General features: G+C 46.5%; 1 protein-coding gene across 2 annotated transcripts in view; it reads left to right on the top strand.

Annotated features, from left to right (window-relative positions):
* Dpy (fibrillin-like protein dumpy) overlaps positions 1–18,323 on the top strand; it is a 114,818-nt gene that overhangs the window by 46,454 nt on the left and 50,041 nt on the right. The window contains exons 40-67 of one of the 2 annotated variants that reach the window (XM_076430923.1): positions 771–3,665; positions 4,434–4,577; positions 4,655–4,732; positions 5,158–5,340; positions 5,590–5,910; positions 5,979–6,359; positions 6,453–6,776; positions 6,879–7,184; positions 7,268–7,579; positions 7,675–7,989; positions 8,064–8,372; positions 8,476–8,808; positions 8,971–9,930; positions 10,004–10,336; positions 10,437–10,742; positions 10,831–11,151; positions 11,236–11,544; positions 11,672–11,983; positions 12,067–12,378; positions 12,469–13,098; positions 13,210–13,527; positions 13,608–13,916; positions 14,002–14,307; positions 14,590–14,907; positions 15,867–16,190; positions 16,524–16,829; positions 17,122–17,460; positions 17,816–18,118. In XM_076430923.1, the coding sequence (XP_076287038.1) occupies positions 771–3,665; positions 4,434–4,577; positions 4,655–4,732; positions 5,158–5,340; positions 5,590–5,910; positions 5,979–6,359; positions 6,453–6,776; positions 6,879–7,184; positions 7,268–7,579; positions 7,675–7,989; positions 8,064–8,372; positions 8,476–8,808; positions 8,971–9,930; positions 10,004–10,336; positions 10,437–10,742; positions 10,831–11,151; positions 11,236–11,544; positions 11,672–11,983; positions 12,067–12,378; positions 12,469–13,098; positions 13,210–13,527; positions 13,608–13,916; positions 14,002–14,307; positions 14,590–14,907; positions 15,867–16,190; positions 16,524–16,829; positions 17,122–17,460; positions 17,816–18,118 (11,907 nt within the window). The remainder of the gene's footprint in view (positions 1–770; positions 3,666–4,433; positions 4,578–4,654; positions 4,733–5,157; positions 5,341–5,589; positions 5,911–5,978; positions 6,360–6,452; positions 6,777–6,878; positions 7,185–7,267; positions 7,580–7,674; positions 7,990–8,063; positions 8,373–8,475; positions 8,809–8,970; positions 9,931–10,003; positions 10,337–10,436; positions 10,743–10,830; positions 11,152–11,235; positions 11,545–11,671; positions 11,984–12,066; positions 12,379–12,468; positions 13,099–13,209; positions 13,528–13,607; positions 13,917–14,001; positions 14,308–14,589; positions 14,908–15,866; positions 16,191–16,523; positions 16,830–17,121; positions 17,461–17,815; positions 18,119–18,323) is intronic. The other variant, XM_076430934.1, reaches the window with a different exon arrangement.

Raw genomic sequence — 18,323 nt, 5'->3', positions numbered from 1 at the left:
GTCTACGACTCTTACTCGCATCTACGCCTCACACCGACAATACCGATTGCTACTCTTTTCAGGTTTCCGAACGTTCAGACAGCGGAACTAGACTTAAGAAAGCTTCGACAACGAGCTATAGCGCTCCGAGCCTGGCAATAACGTTCCTATCATGTACAAAGTGCTGTTTTAGCAATTTTCTGGGGCTAAATTATTACTCCGGTTTCCCGGCACTGTCTTTACCATGCGTTGAAGTCTCTGGGCACCGTCTTTACCACACGCTAAAGTCTCCTGCTACTGTCTTCACCGCGCGTTAAAATCTTGTGCGAATGTTTTTACTATGCGTTGAAGTCTCCAGCGTCAGGTTCGCAACGCCAGCGTCGTCACGAAGATTCCGCTGTCTGAACAAAAATGCGTTTCAGGTTCCAAAGTCACAGATACAATTCTCGACCCACTCCCTGTGTACCTATACTCTCCTTCTCTCTACTCTGCCGACGTCCTCACTGTTTAAGGATTATTTTTCTCCGTTACATCTGTCTCTGTAAAGAATCTAATTAATGAATACTTCTGAGCGATTAGCTTGTCTGTTATTATGCGAGCATGCCGACTGATACCTTAATTCCGTAGATGTTTGATATATTTGGAGCACAGTACGATTAAGTAGCATATTATCTAATTCTTGGTAACGAAAAACGCTTTTGAACGAGTTTCTTTCAGCTTCTCTTACCCCTTAAGTCTCTCTTCGTAACGCTGTGCGATCACTGTTGTTTATATTGTGTTGTAATCCGCAGCATCTCCACACACTACGCCTGACAATCGCTGCGAGTCCGACGACGACTGCAACGACACAGAAGCCTGTGTCGGTGGATCCTGTATTGATCCTTGCGTCGACCACTGTCGATCGGTAGCTCGGTGTCGGGTTAAAGTACACAGGCCAATTTGTGATTGTAACGATTCAGAAGATCGTTGTATTGACACTAACACTATGCCCGCCGTTGAACACTCGACACTAGAAAACAACGAGACAACTACACTTCCGACGACCACACAGTTCTCAACTAGCACTTCTTCCGATGAAGTTTCGACAGTTTCGTACACTGAAGAGAGCACACTGTCCTCGAGTACAGAGAGAGGTTCCACTTCGCCGGCAACAGCTACTGCAAGCTCTTCTGAAAGTGTTACAGCACACACTACTGTCTCTCATGACATCGGTTGTAGTACTAGCTCGTTTGAGGTGCACACTGTTAAGGATATCTCTGAAGAAAACACGGAAACTGCTTCGACCGTTATTATCACGACTCTGCCGTCGATTGGCGGGATAACAGAGGAAGCAGTTTCTGAACTGGCGACAACTTTATCGCCGGGAAGTAAGGAGTACACGACTGTTAAAAGCATGGTAGAGACTACGACAGAGTTGAAATATCACGAGGCAACGGATAAGGTTGTGATAGTAACGCCGCTTACGTTCGATAGACACTCGTCACAGTCCCCTGTGGAAGAGGTCTTCACAGTAACGCCTGTTTCGGCAGGCGATTATACGACCGAAAGACCGATAGAGGTTACAGAGTCTCCGGAAACAACTGTTGCATTAATACCCACTGAAAATTCTCTGCTTGAACACTCGACCGAAACGGAAGTTGTAACGGAACGTCCAGAACTAACGACTACTGAGAAAGTTACTCTGATCACTGTCACTGCCCAGTATCCCCTAGAACATGAGACTATGGTTACTGGTTTAGAGAATGAAACAATTGTTACTGTTACTGCTCAGTACCCGTTGATTCATGAGACTACTGTAGGGTCTACAACTGACACGATTACGAATCAAATGTACACGACAGTCGGGGAATACTTCACGGAACAACCAGAGAGCACTGAAATGTATAACACTGATAGGACTACTCAACAGTTTCCTACGAGTGGGCAGTATACTACAGAACAGTATTCAACTATTGGACAGCATACTACAGAGAAATTAACGACTGAACAGTACACGGAACACTATTTGACACCTACGTATTCTACGGAATATACTTCGACAAGCGGACAATACACCACGGAACAACCTTCAACATCAGAAAAGTATTCAACAACTAAACAACATACTACTGAGCAATCCTCAACAACAGAACAGTATTTAATAACTGGACAGTACACAACAGAACAACCTTTTACAACAGAACAATATTCAACAACTAAACAATATACTACAGAACAACCTACAACAACAGAACAATATTTAACAACAGAACCGTACACCACAGCACATTATTCAACAACTGCACAGCATACTTCAGAACGACCTACAACAACAGAACACTATTCCACAACTGAGCAGTATACTACAGAACAACCTTCAACAACTGAACAGTACACAACAGAACCACCTTCATCATCAGAACATTATTTAACAACGAAACAATACACTGCAGAACAACCTTCTACAATAGAACAATATTCAACAACTGAACAATATACTACAGAACAACCTTCAACAACAGCACATTACTCAACAACTGAACAATACACTACAGAACAACCTACAACAACTGAACAGTATTCAACAACTGAACATTATACTACAGAAGCACCTTCATCGTCAGAACATTATTCAACAACGAAACAATACACTACAGAACAATATTCTACAACTGAACCATACACTACAAAACAAACTTCAACAACAGCACATTACTCAACAACTGAACAATACACTACAGAACAACCTACAACAACTGAACAATATACTACAGAGCAACCTACAATAACAGAACAATATGTAACAACAGAACCGTACACCACAGCACATTATTCAACAACTGAACAGTACACAACAGAGCCACCTTCATCATCAGAACATTATTTAACAACGAAACAATATACTACAGAACAACCTTCTACAACAGAACAATATTCAACAACTGAACAATATACTACAGAACAACCTACAATAACAGAACAGTATTTAACAACAGAACCATATAACACAGAACATTATTCAACAACTGGACAGTACACAACAGAGCCACCTTCATCATCAGAACATTATTTAATAACGAAACAATACACTACAGAACAACCTTCTACAACAGAACAATATTCAACAACTGAACCATACACTACAGAACAACCTTCAACAACTGAACAATATACTACAGAACAACCTATAACAATAGAACACTATTCAACAACTGAACGTTATACTACAGAAGCACCTTCAACAACAGAACATTACTTAACAACCGAAGAACAATCTACAAAACAACCTAGTACCACCGAAGAGTTCATCGATCAATCTTCAACAACACAGTACACCACCGAAGAATCTTCACCATGCGATCATGTTACGGAGACAACTTCAACAACCGAAGTACACTACACAGAACGCACTTCAACAGTCAATGATTATTTTACGAGTGAACACATTCCAACAACTGAATCGTATTCCACAGAATACACTTCGACAACTGAACCATATCCAACAGAACACACATTAACAGAACAGCACTCGACAGAAGAGCATGCAACGATACAACAACCAGAAACAACAACACCCCAATCAGGGTGCGAAATTTGTTGCGACACACCAAGCACAGATAAGTCTAAATGCGGCGTACCGGTCGATCGGCCCGTGTGCTTCAACCTAACAGTCGACCAGAGTACACCTAATTGTAGCATACTCCCAGGTAAAGATCATTCTTGTCGGGAGTCTTTTAAATGTTCTCGTGTTCACCAAAATCAAAATGTGTCTCCACGAAAACGTTGTCTCCAGTGTGTCCTTCGTCGTATCCAGATGAAAATTGGTAGCAACCAATTCTGGAAAGTTGTTGCTTCATCCATAGACCCTATATGAGCTGTTCGATCTCGATCGGTGAATCATACACCGGAAACGATACCGGACGGGCATACACGCACAAATCGAATGTCCGACCTAGATTTTACAAAATATATACTGCCAGGATCCAGTGCTGACATGGACCTGCTGCATTAGCGCTCTCTGCATGCTGTACATTAATTGTGCCTTTGCACGAACTCTTCTCGCTTATCTGTACACGTAACGATCAATTTGTAATATTTCCGTGACGTTCGCTCTCCAAGGACATCATCGGCAAACAAAGTCAATCGATTCGAATCAATGTTGAAATCTCATTTCAGCTGAGAGTCTCCTGCAAGAGCGAACGTACTAACTAACACCACTTCTGGGCTTTACACAAGTAACACGAAAACCATTATGTGTTTTAGGAATTAGGTGAATGTGTTTTCTGTGTTCATTATTATAGTGCACTCTCTATATATATATTTTTAAAAGATTTTTCGAGAAAATCACAAGAAATGTTCAATCACTAGATAAATCCAGTTTGGAATCAATAAACGATGCAAACTTGTGGATAGCGTTTAGTGTTACGAATCGAACATGTTGCTTCGAGGCTCTAATATTTTGTACGTTCCTGTAGATACGAAATGCAGTACCCACGACGACTGTCTCTCCCAGCTGGCTTGCATCAATCATCAATGCTTGAACCCGTGCACCGTCGAGAACCCGTGCGACTTCGTCGAAGTTTGCCACGTGCAGGATCACAGACCGGTTTGCGCGAAAGGTAGATGCTCCATCGACATTTTCTTCCGTATTCAGGAACTCTACGATATTAACTAAACATTATGTACATTTCTTCAGAAGTATTGAACGACACCAGTTGTCCATACTGTCCACCCGGCATGCTCTGCGATCCAGATTCCAACACCTGCGTGAAAGGTTTGTACACGATCGAAGCATCGAATCCTCCGCGTGTCTGTTTCTGTCTTTCCAGCGAACGATCTGTAAATATGTACATACATACTGTACATATATCTTGCGCGCACGAGCGTAATTTGAATATTTTTCAGCGCACCCGATATTCTATTTTCTACGATTTTTATCTTCGATCCTAGTAGTCTAGAGTTTTTAGCTGTCGATATCCGCCTTCATTTCTCAGTCAATAATTCGTTTTTCTAAGAAGATCTTGAATATTTGGTCCGTGATATCGATTCCCGCGCACACAGATAATTGTTTCATACAAGCTGATCCGCCCGAGCAGCGTCTATGCACGCGAACTCACGCAAACCGCGAGTCCGTTTCTTGTTCTTTCTACCTGTGCACACCTTCTTGGGGCTATACGGGCTTCCTCAATCTTTCTCTAGCGGGTTGCACTAGCGACAAAGATTGCCCGTTGACTGCGGCGTGTACCATGGGAACTTGCCAGGAACCTTGCTTGAGCCGGAACCCGTGCGTCAAGAATGCTGTTTGCGTGAACTCGAATCATCGCGCGGAGTGCAGCTGCGACGAGGGATACCATGGGAATGGATTCCTGTATTGTGCCATAGGTAATTCTTTCGTTAAACTAAACCTATGAAAGACTATCTTCAACACAACAATTTATTAACTCTGAATTCAGAGAGCTCTGGAAGTAAGATTTCTAAAATGTTTTCGAAAAACTGCAAAATCTTGAAGATTGAGATTCTAGTTGATGTCGTTCCTAGTTTAGTGTTGTATTTACTCTGAACTTACTTTTACTATTATCAGTTGAAGCGTTAATAGAAATTGGATAAAATAATTTTTATTGATTTTTCCAGACGACGAAGGAAAGAACATTTGCCATTACAACGAGGACTGTCCGCCGAGCAAGTATTGCGATCGCCTCAACAGAAGATGCATCGATCCTTGCTTGGAAACGGATTGCGGGGAGAAGGCGAGCTGTCAGCCTGTGAATCATCGAGCACAGTGCAAATGCCTGCCAGGACACGAGGGCAATCCTTTGATTGGATGTGCTGTGATATCGTCGGATCCTTGCGTCCCGAATCCTTGTGGTTTGGACGCGATGTGCGAGAACGACAATGGCAATCCTGTCTGTTTCTGTCCGAAAGGCTTGACTGGCGATCCGTTCAAACAGTGCAGTAAGTAATCTAGACGATCTTCTGACTTTATGTTATTCAATCAATTATTAACAACACAACTGATGCAGTTCCAGATGGTGACATGTGCCAAGGCAATCCCTGCGGAATCAACTCAGGCTGTCGCGTGGTAGCAGGTGAACTCAGATGCTTCTGCCTGCCGGGGTACGACGGCTATCCTCCTCTATCACCCTGTGTGCTACCCAGCAACCCTTGCGAGCCGTCACCTTGTGGACCCAACACTCAATGCACTCTCCTCGGTAATGGTCTCTCCAAGTGCACTTGCTTGCCAGGTTACATGGAAAGTCCCAACACCATCAGAGGTTGCGTGCCTAAATCCGACGTGTGCGATCCTAATCCTTGCGGACTCGGTGCTAAGTGCGACGCGAACAGAATACCATCTTGCTATTGCCCTGAGAACACCGTTGGCAATCCTTACCAGAGCTGTGCATGTAAGTTTTTAAGCATACAAGGACTTTATAATTTCTATTTCTAAAAAGCAACGTGGTAGGGTGATTATGAATTGCATTTGACATTTTTTCCAGCTGCCCCAGGCAACGTTCACGATCCATGCTTGCTGATTCCTTGCGGTAAGAACGCAATCTGCATCAACGCGAACGGTATTGCTAGATGCGAATGCGTCCCACCATACATGGGCAATCCGTACATGGATGGATGCGAAGCTGAGTGCATCGTGAATCAGGATTGCGATTCCCACCTGGCCTGCTTCAATCAGCACTGCAGAGACCCTTGTCCAGGTGTGTGCGGTGCGAACGCGAAGTGCGAGGTGGAGAGTCATGTTCCTATCTGCTCCTGTCTGCCTGGGTACACTGGGGATCCGTTTGGATCTTGCAAAATCGAAAAATCACGTGAGTCTTACAAAACAATCAATTTTCTTCGCTAATAATCTATCCATTCTCTCTGGATAATATAAGAATCGGACTGATGATGAATGATCGTGAATTTTTCAGCTCTACCAGCGCAGAATCCTTGCATACCATCGCCATGCGGTCCACACAGCATCTGTCGCGTGATGAACGACCGTGCTGTTTGCTCTTGCAGTCCAAGCTACCATGGCACACCGCCATCTTGTCGGCCAGAGTGTCTGGTTAGCTCAGACTGTCCTATACACCTTGCTTGCATCGGTCAAAAGTGCAGCGATCCTTGTCCAGGCTTGTGCGGCCAGAACGCGCTATGTCAAGTTGTGAGCCACAATCCTCTTTGCAGTTGTCCTCCTGAGTTCACCGGAGATCCGTTTACTCAATGCGTCAAAGAACGTAAGGGTGAAATTTGAACCCTCTAGAAACTTTAATTTGATGCTGCTTTAATATACTGATTTATATTGTTGTGTTCTCAACAGTTATACCGCTACCAGGACCAAAGAATCCTTGTGCACCGTCTCCCTGCGGACCGAACGCAGACTGCAGAGTGCAAGAGGATCATCCTGTATGCACCTGCATCAGCGGTATGTTCGGTGCTCCACCGAATTGCAGACCAGAATGTTTGATTCATCAGGATTGCCCGAACTACCTCGCCTGTGTTCAGAAGAAGTGTGTGGATCCTTGCGCTGGATCCTGCGGATTCAATACGAACTGCACTGTGCAGAATCATCGACCCATGTGTCAGTGCTATATTGGATATGAAGGGGATCCTTTCTCTGGTTGCAGCAAAGGTATATATCCTTCTTATAATAGATAAAGCGATTTCTTCAGCAATCAAGCTTATCTTGAGCAACATCGAATCTAATAATTTATTAAAAATTAACAGCTTCCAACCCGGTATCTCTGCCATGCGACCCATCACCTTGCGGAGCAAACGCAGTATGCAGAGAACGTAACGGAGTTGGATCCTGCGCCTGCTTGTCCGATTACACCGGAGATCCTTACGCAGGATGCAGGCCAGAATGCGTCCAAAACTCTGATTGCGCTCAGTCGAAGGCTTGCATAAACAACAAATGCAAGGATCCTTGCTTGGGTGCCTGTGGTTTGAACGCTCAGTGCCAAGTCATCAACCATCAACCTGCCTGCAGCTGTCTGTCCGATTACACTGGTGATCCACTGAAATCCTGTCACTTGGCACCTGGTAAGTTTGCTGTTCTATTTCGAGGACTTCCTTCTTCAGAAGTGTTTCTTATCTTATTTTTTTTCGTTTTGTAGTTACACCGTTACCAGGCGACCCATGTCAACCATCTCCTTGCGGACCATACAGCAATTGCCGCGTGATCGACAATCACGCAGTATGCTCTTGCCAGCCGAATTACGTTGGCAGTCCACCACAGTGTCGTCCAGAGTGTGTAGTCAGCACGGACTGCGCTCAGAACGCAGCCTGTATTCATCAGAAGTGCGGAGATCCTTGCGTGGGCACTTGCGGACAAAATGCTGACTGTCAAGTCATCAATCACAACCCAGTGTGCAGTTGCTCCTCTGGATACACCGGTGATCCGTTCTTCGGCTGCGTTAAAGAACGTAAGCATCAAACATGGAGGGTTCAGTGTCATGCAAACCTGCTCAGTGCACTCCAACTTCCAATTTGTTATTCAGACTTGATTAATCCACTATTATCTTGTAGTTGAACCAAAGGTTCCCGAACCAGAACCAAGCGGCAACCCATGTCTCCCATCACCATGCGGACCCAACTCTCAGTGTCGCGTGATAGACGGCTTCCCGGCTTGCTCCTGTCTACCTAACTACGTTGGCAGAGCTCCGAACTGTCGTCCAGAATGCGTTATCAACGAGGGCTGTCCTGGCAATTTAGCTTGTCAGAACGAACAGTGCGTCGATCCTTGTCCTGGCTCCTGCGGTGTTAACACGTTCTGCAACGTTGTCAAGCATAATCCTGTTTGCATCTGCAACTCTGGTTACACCGGGGATCCGTTCACCGAGTGTACTCCGATCGTCGAAGGTATTGCATATGCTTCTTGCAAACTTGAACTTACCTCTTTCTCTGAGTATACCTCTACAATAAGAAACATTAGTGATCTTGAAATCTAGTACATCTAGTAAATTGTATTAGCTTGAAATCGAGTAAAAGAAAACGTATTTAACTTTTTGTTTTTCCTTTCAGTACCCACCACAACAGAGCAGCCCCGGACACCATGCAACCCATCACCCTGCGGTGCAAACGCAGTATGCAACGAAAGAAATGGCGTAGGCTCCTGCTCCTGCCTGTCCGAGTACATCGGTGATCCTTACACAGGCTGTAGACCAGAATGCGTCACGAACACCGACTGCGACCGCGACAAGGCGTGCCTGAACAACAAATGTGTGAATCCTTGTCCTGGCACCTGTGGCCAAGGAGCAACTTGCAGAGTAGTCAACCACGCTCCATCCTGTTCCTGTCTACCTGGCTACACCGGCGATCCTTTCAACGCCTGCGCCAGATTCGAAGATACGCCTCAACAGAAACCAGAGAATCCATGCGAACCATCGCCTTGTGGACCAAACAGCAACTGCCGCGTGCACAACGAGCACGCGGTATGTCTCTGCCAACCAGGATTCGTGGGAATACCACCTACCTGTCGTCCAGAGTGCACCGTCAGCTCCGAGTGTCCTCAGAACAAGGCTTGCATCGAAAACAAGTGTGCAGATCCTTGTCCAGGATCCTGCGGAGTGGACACCAAGTGTCTGACCGTGAACCACAATCCCATCTGCACCTGTGCTCCTGGATACACTGGCAATCCTTTGGTTCAGTGCACCAGATCTGATGTGGGCAAGGGCGCTGAAAATCCATGCTCTCCGAATCCTTGTGGACCTAACTCTCAGTGCAGAGTGATTGGTTCTCAACCCGCTTGCTCGTGTATGCTGAACTTCATTGGACATCCTCCGAACTGCAGACCGGAATGCACTGACGATTCAGAATGCTTCCATTCGGCAGCTTGCATTAATCAACGCTGCAAGAACCCCTGTCCTGGAGCCTGTGGAGAGTTGGCTAGATGCACCGTGCAGAACCATGTTCCTATCTGTACCTGTCCCGAAGGATACGATGGTGATGCTTCCGTTCGATGCACTTTGGTGCAGACTCCGAGTAAGTCGGAATATTTTACAGATAGTTAATAAAATAAGTTACTTACCACTTAATGACATTTTCGGTGCTTTAGTAACAGAGATGCCTGTCGCCAATCCATGCTCGCCGAATCCTTGCGGTCCAAACGCTCAGTGTCGCGAGAGGAATGGCGCAGGAGCCTGTGCATGTCCTCCAGACCTCATCGGAGATCCTTACGATAATGAGAAAGGCTGTCACAGAGAATGCGAATCGAACAACGACTGCGCTCCGCAGCTGGCCTGTATTGGATTCAAGTGCACCGATCCTTGTCCAAGCACTTGCGGTACTTTGTCCATCTGCAACGTTCAGCAGCACGTTCCTGTGTGCACTTGTCCTCCGGGATACACCGGAGATCCGTATTTCGCTTGCGAAATTAGAGACTTAGAGAGTAAGTTTGGAGAGTTGGGGGAATATATTAACGATTGGAGTAGTAATTCTTATAAATGTTTACAAATGATTAATCTCCATTTTCCTAACTGCATTTTTAGGAGGACCTCCGTCAGATCCATGTTCGCCATCGCCTTGCGGTCCCAACAGCAAGTGCCGCGAAGTGAATGGACAAGCTGTATGCACATGTCTTCCAGAATACAGAGGAATTCCACCGAATTGCAGACCGGAATGTGTCGTAAACGCTGAATGTCCACCTCATCTGGCATGCTTGAACAAGAAGTGCACTGATCCATGCTCGAACACCTGTGGATTGAAGGCTCAATGCACCACCAAGAACCACAATCCCATTTGCACGTGTCCTGTTGGCTTCACTGGCGATCCTTTCATCCAGTGTTCGCTTATCCGTAAGATCATCTTCAATTTAAAAGTCCTCCACATCAATTTGATACATTTTCCTCGACATATGAGAACTAACAAGTTTCTTTTTATTAGCTTACAATGTGACCCCCGTAACGCCATCTTGCACTCCATCACCTTGTGGACCGAACTCTCTGTGCCAAGTTATATCCGGAAACCCAGCGTGTTCTTGCTTGCCAAATTACATTGGAGTTCCTCCGGAGTGCAGACCAGAGTGCATTCTAAGCTCCGAGTGCAAGAGTCACCTCGCCTGTGTCAATCAGAAGTGTCAGGATCCTTGCGTGGGCTCCTGCGGAGTGAACGCTCAGTGCCATGTTCTGAATCATATACCTGTGTGCACCTGTATGGAAGGATTCACTGGTGATCCGTTTATGCAGTGCATTGTTCTTCCTCCGAGTAAGATCTGATCTTCGAAATTCTTCTTGTACCTGTATCTGGATCTTGAGATTTATTTTTACATATTTATAATTTCCTTTTCAGCCACCTTACCACCAGTAAGCGATCCCTGCAACCCATCACCTTGCGGACCCAACGCGATTTGTACGAATGGCGACTGTGAGTGTCTCTCAGAGTACATTGGCAATCCCTACGAAGCCTGTCGACCGGAATGCGTCCTCAATCTGGAGTGCCCTCGCGACAGGACCTGCCTGCGAAACAAATGCAAGGATCCTTGTCCAGGAGCTTGTGGTCAGAATGCTCTTTGCGACATCGTGAACCACATTCCCAGCTGTTCTTGTCCGGATGGTTATGTCGGCGATCCTTTTGTCAACTGTCGCGTCCAGGATCAAGGTAAACATAATTTCTTCTGAGGACAACCTACGAATATTTGCATATTGTCGACATCAGGCTCTAATTCTTACAATTCAGAACGAATAATTTAATTCTTGAAATCTTTATACTCTAAAATACATTGCAGTTTCCCTGCCATCGAGAGACCCATGCTCCCCATCACCCTGTGGACCAAACAGTCAGTGCCGCAACATAGAGGATCACGCAGTCTGCTCCTGTCTGCAAGGATACCTCGGTTCACCGCCATCTTGCAGACCAGAGTGTGTTGTCAGCTCAGAGTGTCCACCAACTCGGGCCTGCGTGAACAAGAAATGCACCGATCCTTGCCTAGGCTCCTGTGGCCTGAACGCAAGATGCGAAGTGATCAACCATTCGCCAATTTGCAGTTGTCTGCCTGGCCAGACTGGAGATCCTTTCAAGAGCTGTTACGATATCCAAAGTAAGAAATCCACTGTGACTACTGAAAATATTTCAGTATTGCAAAAAGGTATATTTACAATGCAATTTCTTCAATTATGTCAGCTTTCAAGGATACCGGAGACCCTTGCAACCCGTCACCTTGTGGACCAAATGCTCAGTGTCAAAATGTCAATGGCTATCCATCCTGCTCTTGCTTGCCTACCTACATAGGAACCCCGCCATCTTGTCGACCAGAGTGTCTGATCAATCCGGACTGTCCTAATGACAAAGCCTGCATCAATTCGAAGTGTACAGATCCTTGCCCAGGATCCTGTGCAGAGAATGCTCAGTGCATTATCGTTAATCATGCTGTTGTCTGCACGTGCACTGCTGGGTTCACTGGAAATCCGTTCGTTCAATGCATTCAGCTGCAAGGTAGGTTAATAGAATAAATTTATTTGATTAGATGACAAACCCCGACAAAAATATTTATTACTTGTAATTATTATAACATTTCTGTCACAGAGGAGGCTATCAATCCTTGTGAGCCATCGCCATGCGGTCCAAACGCAGTCTGCCAACAACGCGACAACGTTGGAGCCTGCATCTGCATCGACGACTACCATGGCAACCCATACGAAGGCTGTCAACCGGAGTGCATTCTCAGTTCGGACTGTCCAACGAACAAAGCCTGTGTCCGCAACAAATGCGAGGATCCTTGTCCAGGAATCTGCGGTGTCAGAGCTCAATGCTCTGTCATCAATCACATTCCAACTTGCACCTGTGAACCTGGCTACGTGGGAGATCCATTCACCATTTGCAACCTGCCCATAGAAGCAGACACAGAGCCTACGGTGCTAGATCCTTGCAGTCCATCGCCGTGTGGACCGAACAGCTTATGCAGACCCGTGAATGATCAAGCTGTCTGCACGTGTCAGGAGACCTTCATTGGAACTCCTCCAAATTGCAAACCTGAGTGCGTTGTAAACTCGGAGTGCCCACAGAACAGGGCTTGCTACAAACATAAGTGCACGGATCCTTGTCCGGGAACTTGTGGAGTTGGATCTAGCTGTAGGGTCATCAACCACAATCCACTGTGCAGCTGTCCGCAGGGCACCACAGGAGATCCGTTCTCTAGATGCTTCCCACAGACAGGTGAGCGATGTTACTCGTTTATATCGAAGTAGGAAAATGTGATCGATCAAATAAATTAAGATATTGAGCAACTACGTCATTTTGACGCGTCATTTGTTCTTTCTATTGCAGTCACACCTGTTCCACCAATCGGCGATCCATGCACACCGAGTCCATGCGGTCTGTATGCAGAGTGCAGAGCAATTGGCGACCAGGCTGCATGTTCCTGTCTGAAAAATTACATCGGACTGCCGCCGAACTGTCGACCGGAGTGCGTTGTCAACACAGACTGTCCATCGAACCAGGCCTGCATCTCTGAAAAGTGTCGAGAACCCTGTGCCGGATCCTGTGGACAGAACGCGGATTGCAGAGTACAGAACCATATTCCTGTTTGTCTCTGTCAACCGGAGTACACTGGCGATCCTTTCACATTGTGCACAGAGCTGACCGGTCAGAATCTATCCACTTTTAATATATTGATCTTTACACCCTCGTTAGATCAATGAATTGCAAATCTGTATTTTTTGCAGATCAACCAAGAGTTCCGGAAGACCTCTGCAATCCATCTCCTTGCGGACCAAACGCAGAATGCGACGAGGGCAATTGCAAATGTTTGCCAAATTACTTCGGCGATCCTTACTCGTATTGCCGTCCAGAATGTACCATGAACTCGGACTGTTCTCGGGTGAAAGCATGCGTCAATCAGAATTGTGTGGATCCTTGCGTCGGAACATGTGGCACGAGTGCACGTTGCGATGTAGTAAACCACATTCCAATGTGCAGCTGTCCACCTGGCACCACTGGGGATCCATTCGCTCTATGTAGACCACATGTTGATGGTATGTCCTCTTTAATTATGAAAATTACTATATTTTTATCTTATTATATGAGCGCTGAATTTGAATGTGTTTCTCAATTCTCTAGAACCCAGAAAACAACCTTGCACCCCATCACCATGTGGAGCAAACAGCATTTGCAAAGTAGTAAACGATCACGCAGTATGTTCGTGTCAACCAGGATTGATTGGCAGTCCTCCAGCCTGCAGACCAGAGTGCATAGTCAGCGCTGACTGTCCTTTGACGCAAGCCTGTCTCCGCAACAAGTGTCAGGACCCGTGTCCTGGCACCTGCGGACAGAATTCCAAGTGCCAAGTCGTCAACCATAATCCTATATGCAGTTGCTACGAGGGACACACCGGCGATCCTTTCATTAGGTGTTATCCGATGCCCAGTGAGTACTATGATCCACTATACCTTCACTTCCGATGTTGTTCACATTAGGCACAGTCGTAGATCATTTTCATTTCTTGTGTTTCTGTTTTATTGAGCAATTAAATAATCAACAATTGTGTCTTAATCGATTGTACACATAGTGGACATTACATTGTTGCCATTTATTAGGTAGCTAAGATAATAAGTCAGGAAGACGTTTCCGTTCCTCTTGCTAATTCTTCTAAAATGAATGACTCACCACCTCAGTCTCTAATTAACGTTTCCTCGTTGTTTTCAACAGGAGAGCCACCAAGACCCGTGAACCCGTGTCAACCGTCGCCGTGCGGCCCGAACGCGGAGTGTCAAGTGCGGGGTGATAGTCCCGTTTGTTCGTGTATTCAAAATTACATCGGTGTACCGCCGAATTGTCGGCCCGAGTGTACGATCAATCCGGAGTGTCCGCCTCACTTGGCGTGTTTGCAACAGAAGTGTCGCGATCCGTGCGTCGGTTTGTGCGGTTCGAACGCGCAGTGTTCGGTAGTGAACCATCAAGCTAGTTGCACTTGCATCGAGGGCTTCAACGGAAACCCGTTCAGCATTTGCGAGCCGGCGGCCAAGGGTAAGTACACCATAACAAAAATTGCTGTCAATCATCTTTCGCTCCTCTTGTCGCAAACTCTCGCCGATCGCATGCGGGCGAAGTGCAGGTAAGTGCTTGAAAACGCTGCTCTCGTTAACGTCATCCAGTCTCTCTAACATCGACGCCTACGTCCCCGTGGACGAGGAACGAAATAACAGAACGAGAGAGAGAGAGGCCCTAAGCGAGCCCCGGTGCGGTGGCGGGCCTAGAGAACTACAACGTTCATGTACGAATGAAACGTCGACCATAATCATCTCCCCACCCCAACTGCGATTAACGAGCTCGTATCGAAGAGCACACCTCCAATCCTCCACATACGTACTAGCCCCCGAATGACATAACCGTATTGAAAGAATGGTGGCGGGGCCTATGGAGTATAGGCTCTTAATTGCACTCACCCCTCAAAGACATCTGACACCCGACACCCCCATGAGAATGCTGCACGCAGTGATCATTCCCGAGCATACCTCTTTTATAATCATTAAGTTTAGGACTTAGACATAGACATGTCCCTCAGGCTTGAGGAACACCCATCCCTGCGTCCCACGAAGAACCACCCCCGGTACACGAACGAATTAATCCCTGGACCCAAACCATGCTTATAGGAATATCCTTGAAACACGCTTATGCATTGAGAAGTATGCCGCCCATAATAACCCCTAATGCGACCCAAGTGGAAAGACCCGCAAATAACGACGCCGCGAGTAGTAGCGCCCAGAAAACACGCACCCTAACAGAAACCATGAATCAATACACACCATGAATATCGTTGTGATTGTACTGCTGAAGGATCCGAATCGCCATATGTCAGCTTCCGCTTGATCATTTGCCACCGACCACACACGAACCTGCGAAGCTGAAAACCAAACTCATGGCACAAGCTTTGACTGACCACCTGCATGCCCGTGTCACGCCTAAGTGTTTCTCTTTTGAATCAGATGAACGCCCAGACGTTAGGGAACCCTGCAGACCGTCCCCGTGCGGCGTCAACGCTATCTGCCGCGAGAACAACGGTGTTGGCCAGTGCTCCTGTCCACCTGACTTCGTAGGTGACCCGTATACGCGCTGCAGGCCCGAGTGCACGCAAAATTCTGATTGCGCCAAGACCATGGCCTGCATGGGCGTCAGGTGCAGGGACCCATGTCTCGGCACCTGTGGACTGCAGGCCCAATGCCAGACGGTCAATCACCTGCCCGTCTGTTCTTGTAATCCTGGACACACCGGAAACCCATTCACCTACTGTACCCCGGCCCTGTTTGATCGTAAGCCAATTCGAATCGCTTCCAGATCGTAGATCGCTAGAATGATTCGCTCGGGGAGTGCTTCGGACGTGAGCCCTTTCAATTTCAATCAAACTTAGCCAGTACGAGTCTCAGGTTTTCCGAACCTTACACACAATGTCTCTTAAATTTCCTAACAGCCCGCTAAATATTGAAATCAGAAGACGAGGACACATTTGAAGCATCCCTTTTTAGAGCCACTGCACCAGTAGAGAGTCTAATCGAGCACAAAACAGCACTTAGCTAGATCAAACCGTCACCCACTGATCAAGACCTGCGAGACAGGTCCTCTAATATACTTTTACCCCCATACAGCGACCCCCGTAGACCCGTGTAGCCAGTCCCCCTGCGGACCCAACAGTAAGTGTCGAAACGTGGACAACCACGCAGTATGCACCTGCCTTCCGAATTTTATGGGAAATCCACCGAACTGTCGACCCGAGTGTGTGGTGAACAACGAATGTCCCCTGGAGCTTGCGTGCATCAACCAAAGGTGCACGTCCCCCTGTGAAAACTCGTGTGGCATCAACACGCAGTGCAGGGTGATCAACCACAACCCTATTTGCTCCTGCAACAATGGATACACTGGAGACCCGTTCACCACTTGCTTCCCTTCTCCACGTAAGGATTTCTGTCTGAGGATATTTCATTCGGCTTGTCATCTCATTAGATTTCTTCGAGCATCCTCATCGTCGCCGACTGTAGCTTTGCCTCGATAACTGTCGCGTTTTTGCCCTGACTCTAAGTCTAAACGGACCCTACCCTAAGGAAGGGATGATAAAATCTCTGCAATCTCAGATTTATCTTCGTATCTGTGATGGTTATCGAGGCAAGACCGTTTATGAGATCTAGATAGTGGGTATCAGCCGCGATCGTATCATCCTCATCTCCAATATAATGCTTCGAATTGCAGAACCACCCTCGAACGACAACGCTTTAGCCCCGATAGACCCCTGCGTACCCTCCCCCTGTGGTCTGTACGCAGAATGCAGGATTATCGGTGGCTCTGCATCCTGCTCCTGTCTACCCAGGTACATTGGCTCCCCTCCGAACTGTCGACCAGAGTGTCGCGTCAACTCTGATTGTCCCATGAGTCTCGCCTGCATAGGGGAGAAGTGCAGGGAACCCTGTCAAGGCACCTGTGGGGTCACTTCTTTATGCACCGTGTACAACCATGTCCCAGTGTGTACCTGTCCGGAGGGGTACACCGGAGACCCCTTCAGCAACTGTTACCTGGCCCCTACTGAACCACGTAAGACGCTTTTCATCAGAGTTGGGCATTAATCGATCGATCAATTTTTACCTTAATCACTGAAGCAGGAATTTAACCCTCGGAGAACGAATATAGCCATACCGATGATTAGGTCTATGCATTTAATTTCTAAAGTTGCTGATCAATTATTTAACGGTTTAGATAACGACTGACCAGTACTCAATTCCCTTATTTTTCAATCATTTAATTTTATCTAGAAAATTTATTTATAATTTTTAAAAATCTTAATTTCATCATTAAATCAACGACTTGCCTCAATTATATTTTTGCTCAACTCTGCATTTGAAAAATCATCGAAAATGCTAGGGAACGCTAGAGTCCATTTCTTCCACAGCTCAACCAGTTGTCATTGACCCCTGTGCATCCACACCCTGCGGACCCAATGCACGCTGCGACAGCGGCATCTGTACCTGTTTACCAGAGTATCAAGGCGATCCCTATGTAGGGTGCAGACCGGAATGTGTATTGAACACCGATTGCCCCCAGAATCGTGCCTGTGTAAGGAACAAGTGCATCGATCCTTGCCCAGGCACCTGTGGCACAAATGCACAATGTCTTGTGTTCAATCATGTGCCTATGTGTAGCTGTCCTAATGGAATGGAGGGGAACGCTTTTGTTCAGTGTTCTGTGGCACGAGGTACAATCTGCTTTCAGTTTTTCTTGATCATGGACGAACGAGGGGTAACAAATGATCTTGACCTAAACTAAACCGTAGATACTTGAATCACTTTGAACTTGCGGTTCAATTTAGTTCAAAAATCTTTCATCCCTCTTGCTCGTCCGCACTGTTAATCTTACACGAACTTATGGTTCTACATTTCTTCCCTATTATACGAATGACA

This window comes from Lasioglossum baleicum, chromosome 1, assembly GCF_051020765.1.
Source record: "Lasioglossum baleicum chromosome 1, iyLasBale1, whole genome shotgun sequence".
Taxonomy (NCBI): domain Eukaryota; kingdom Metazoa; phylum Arthropoda; class Insecta; order Hymenoptera; family Halictidae; genus Lasioglossum; species Lasioglossum baleicum.
The sequence above is the reverse complement of the archived record's forward strand: the minus strand, read 5'-3'. Positions and strand labels throughout refer to the sequence as shown.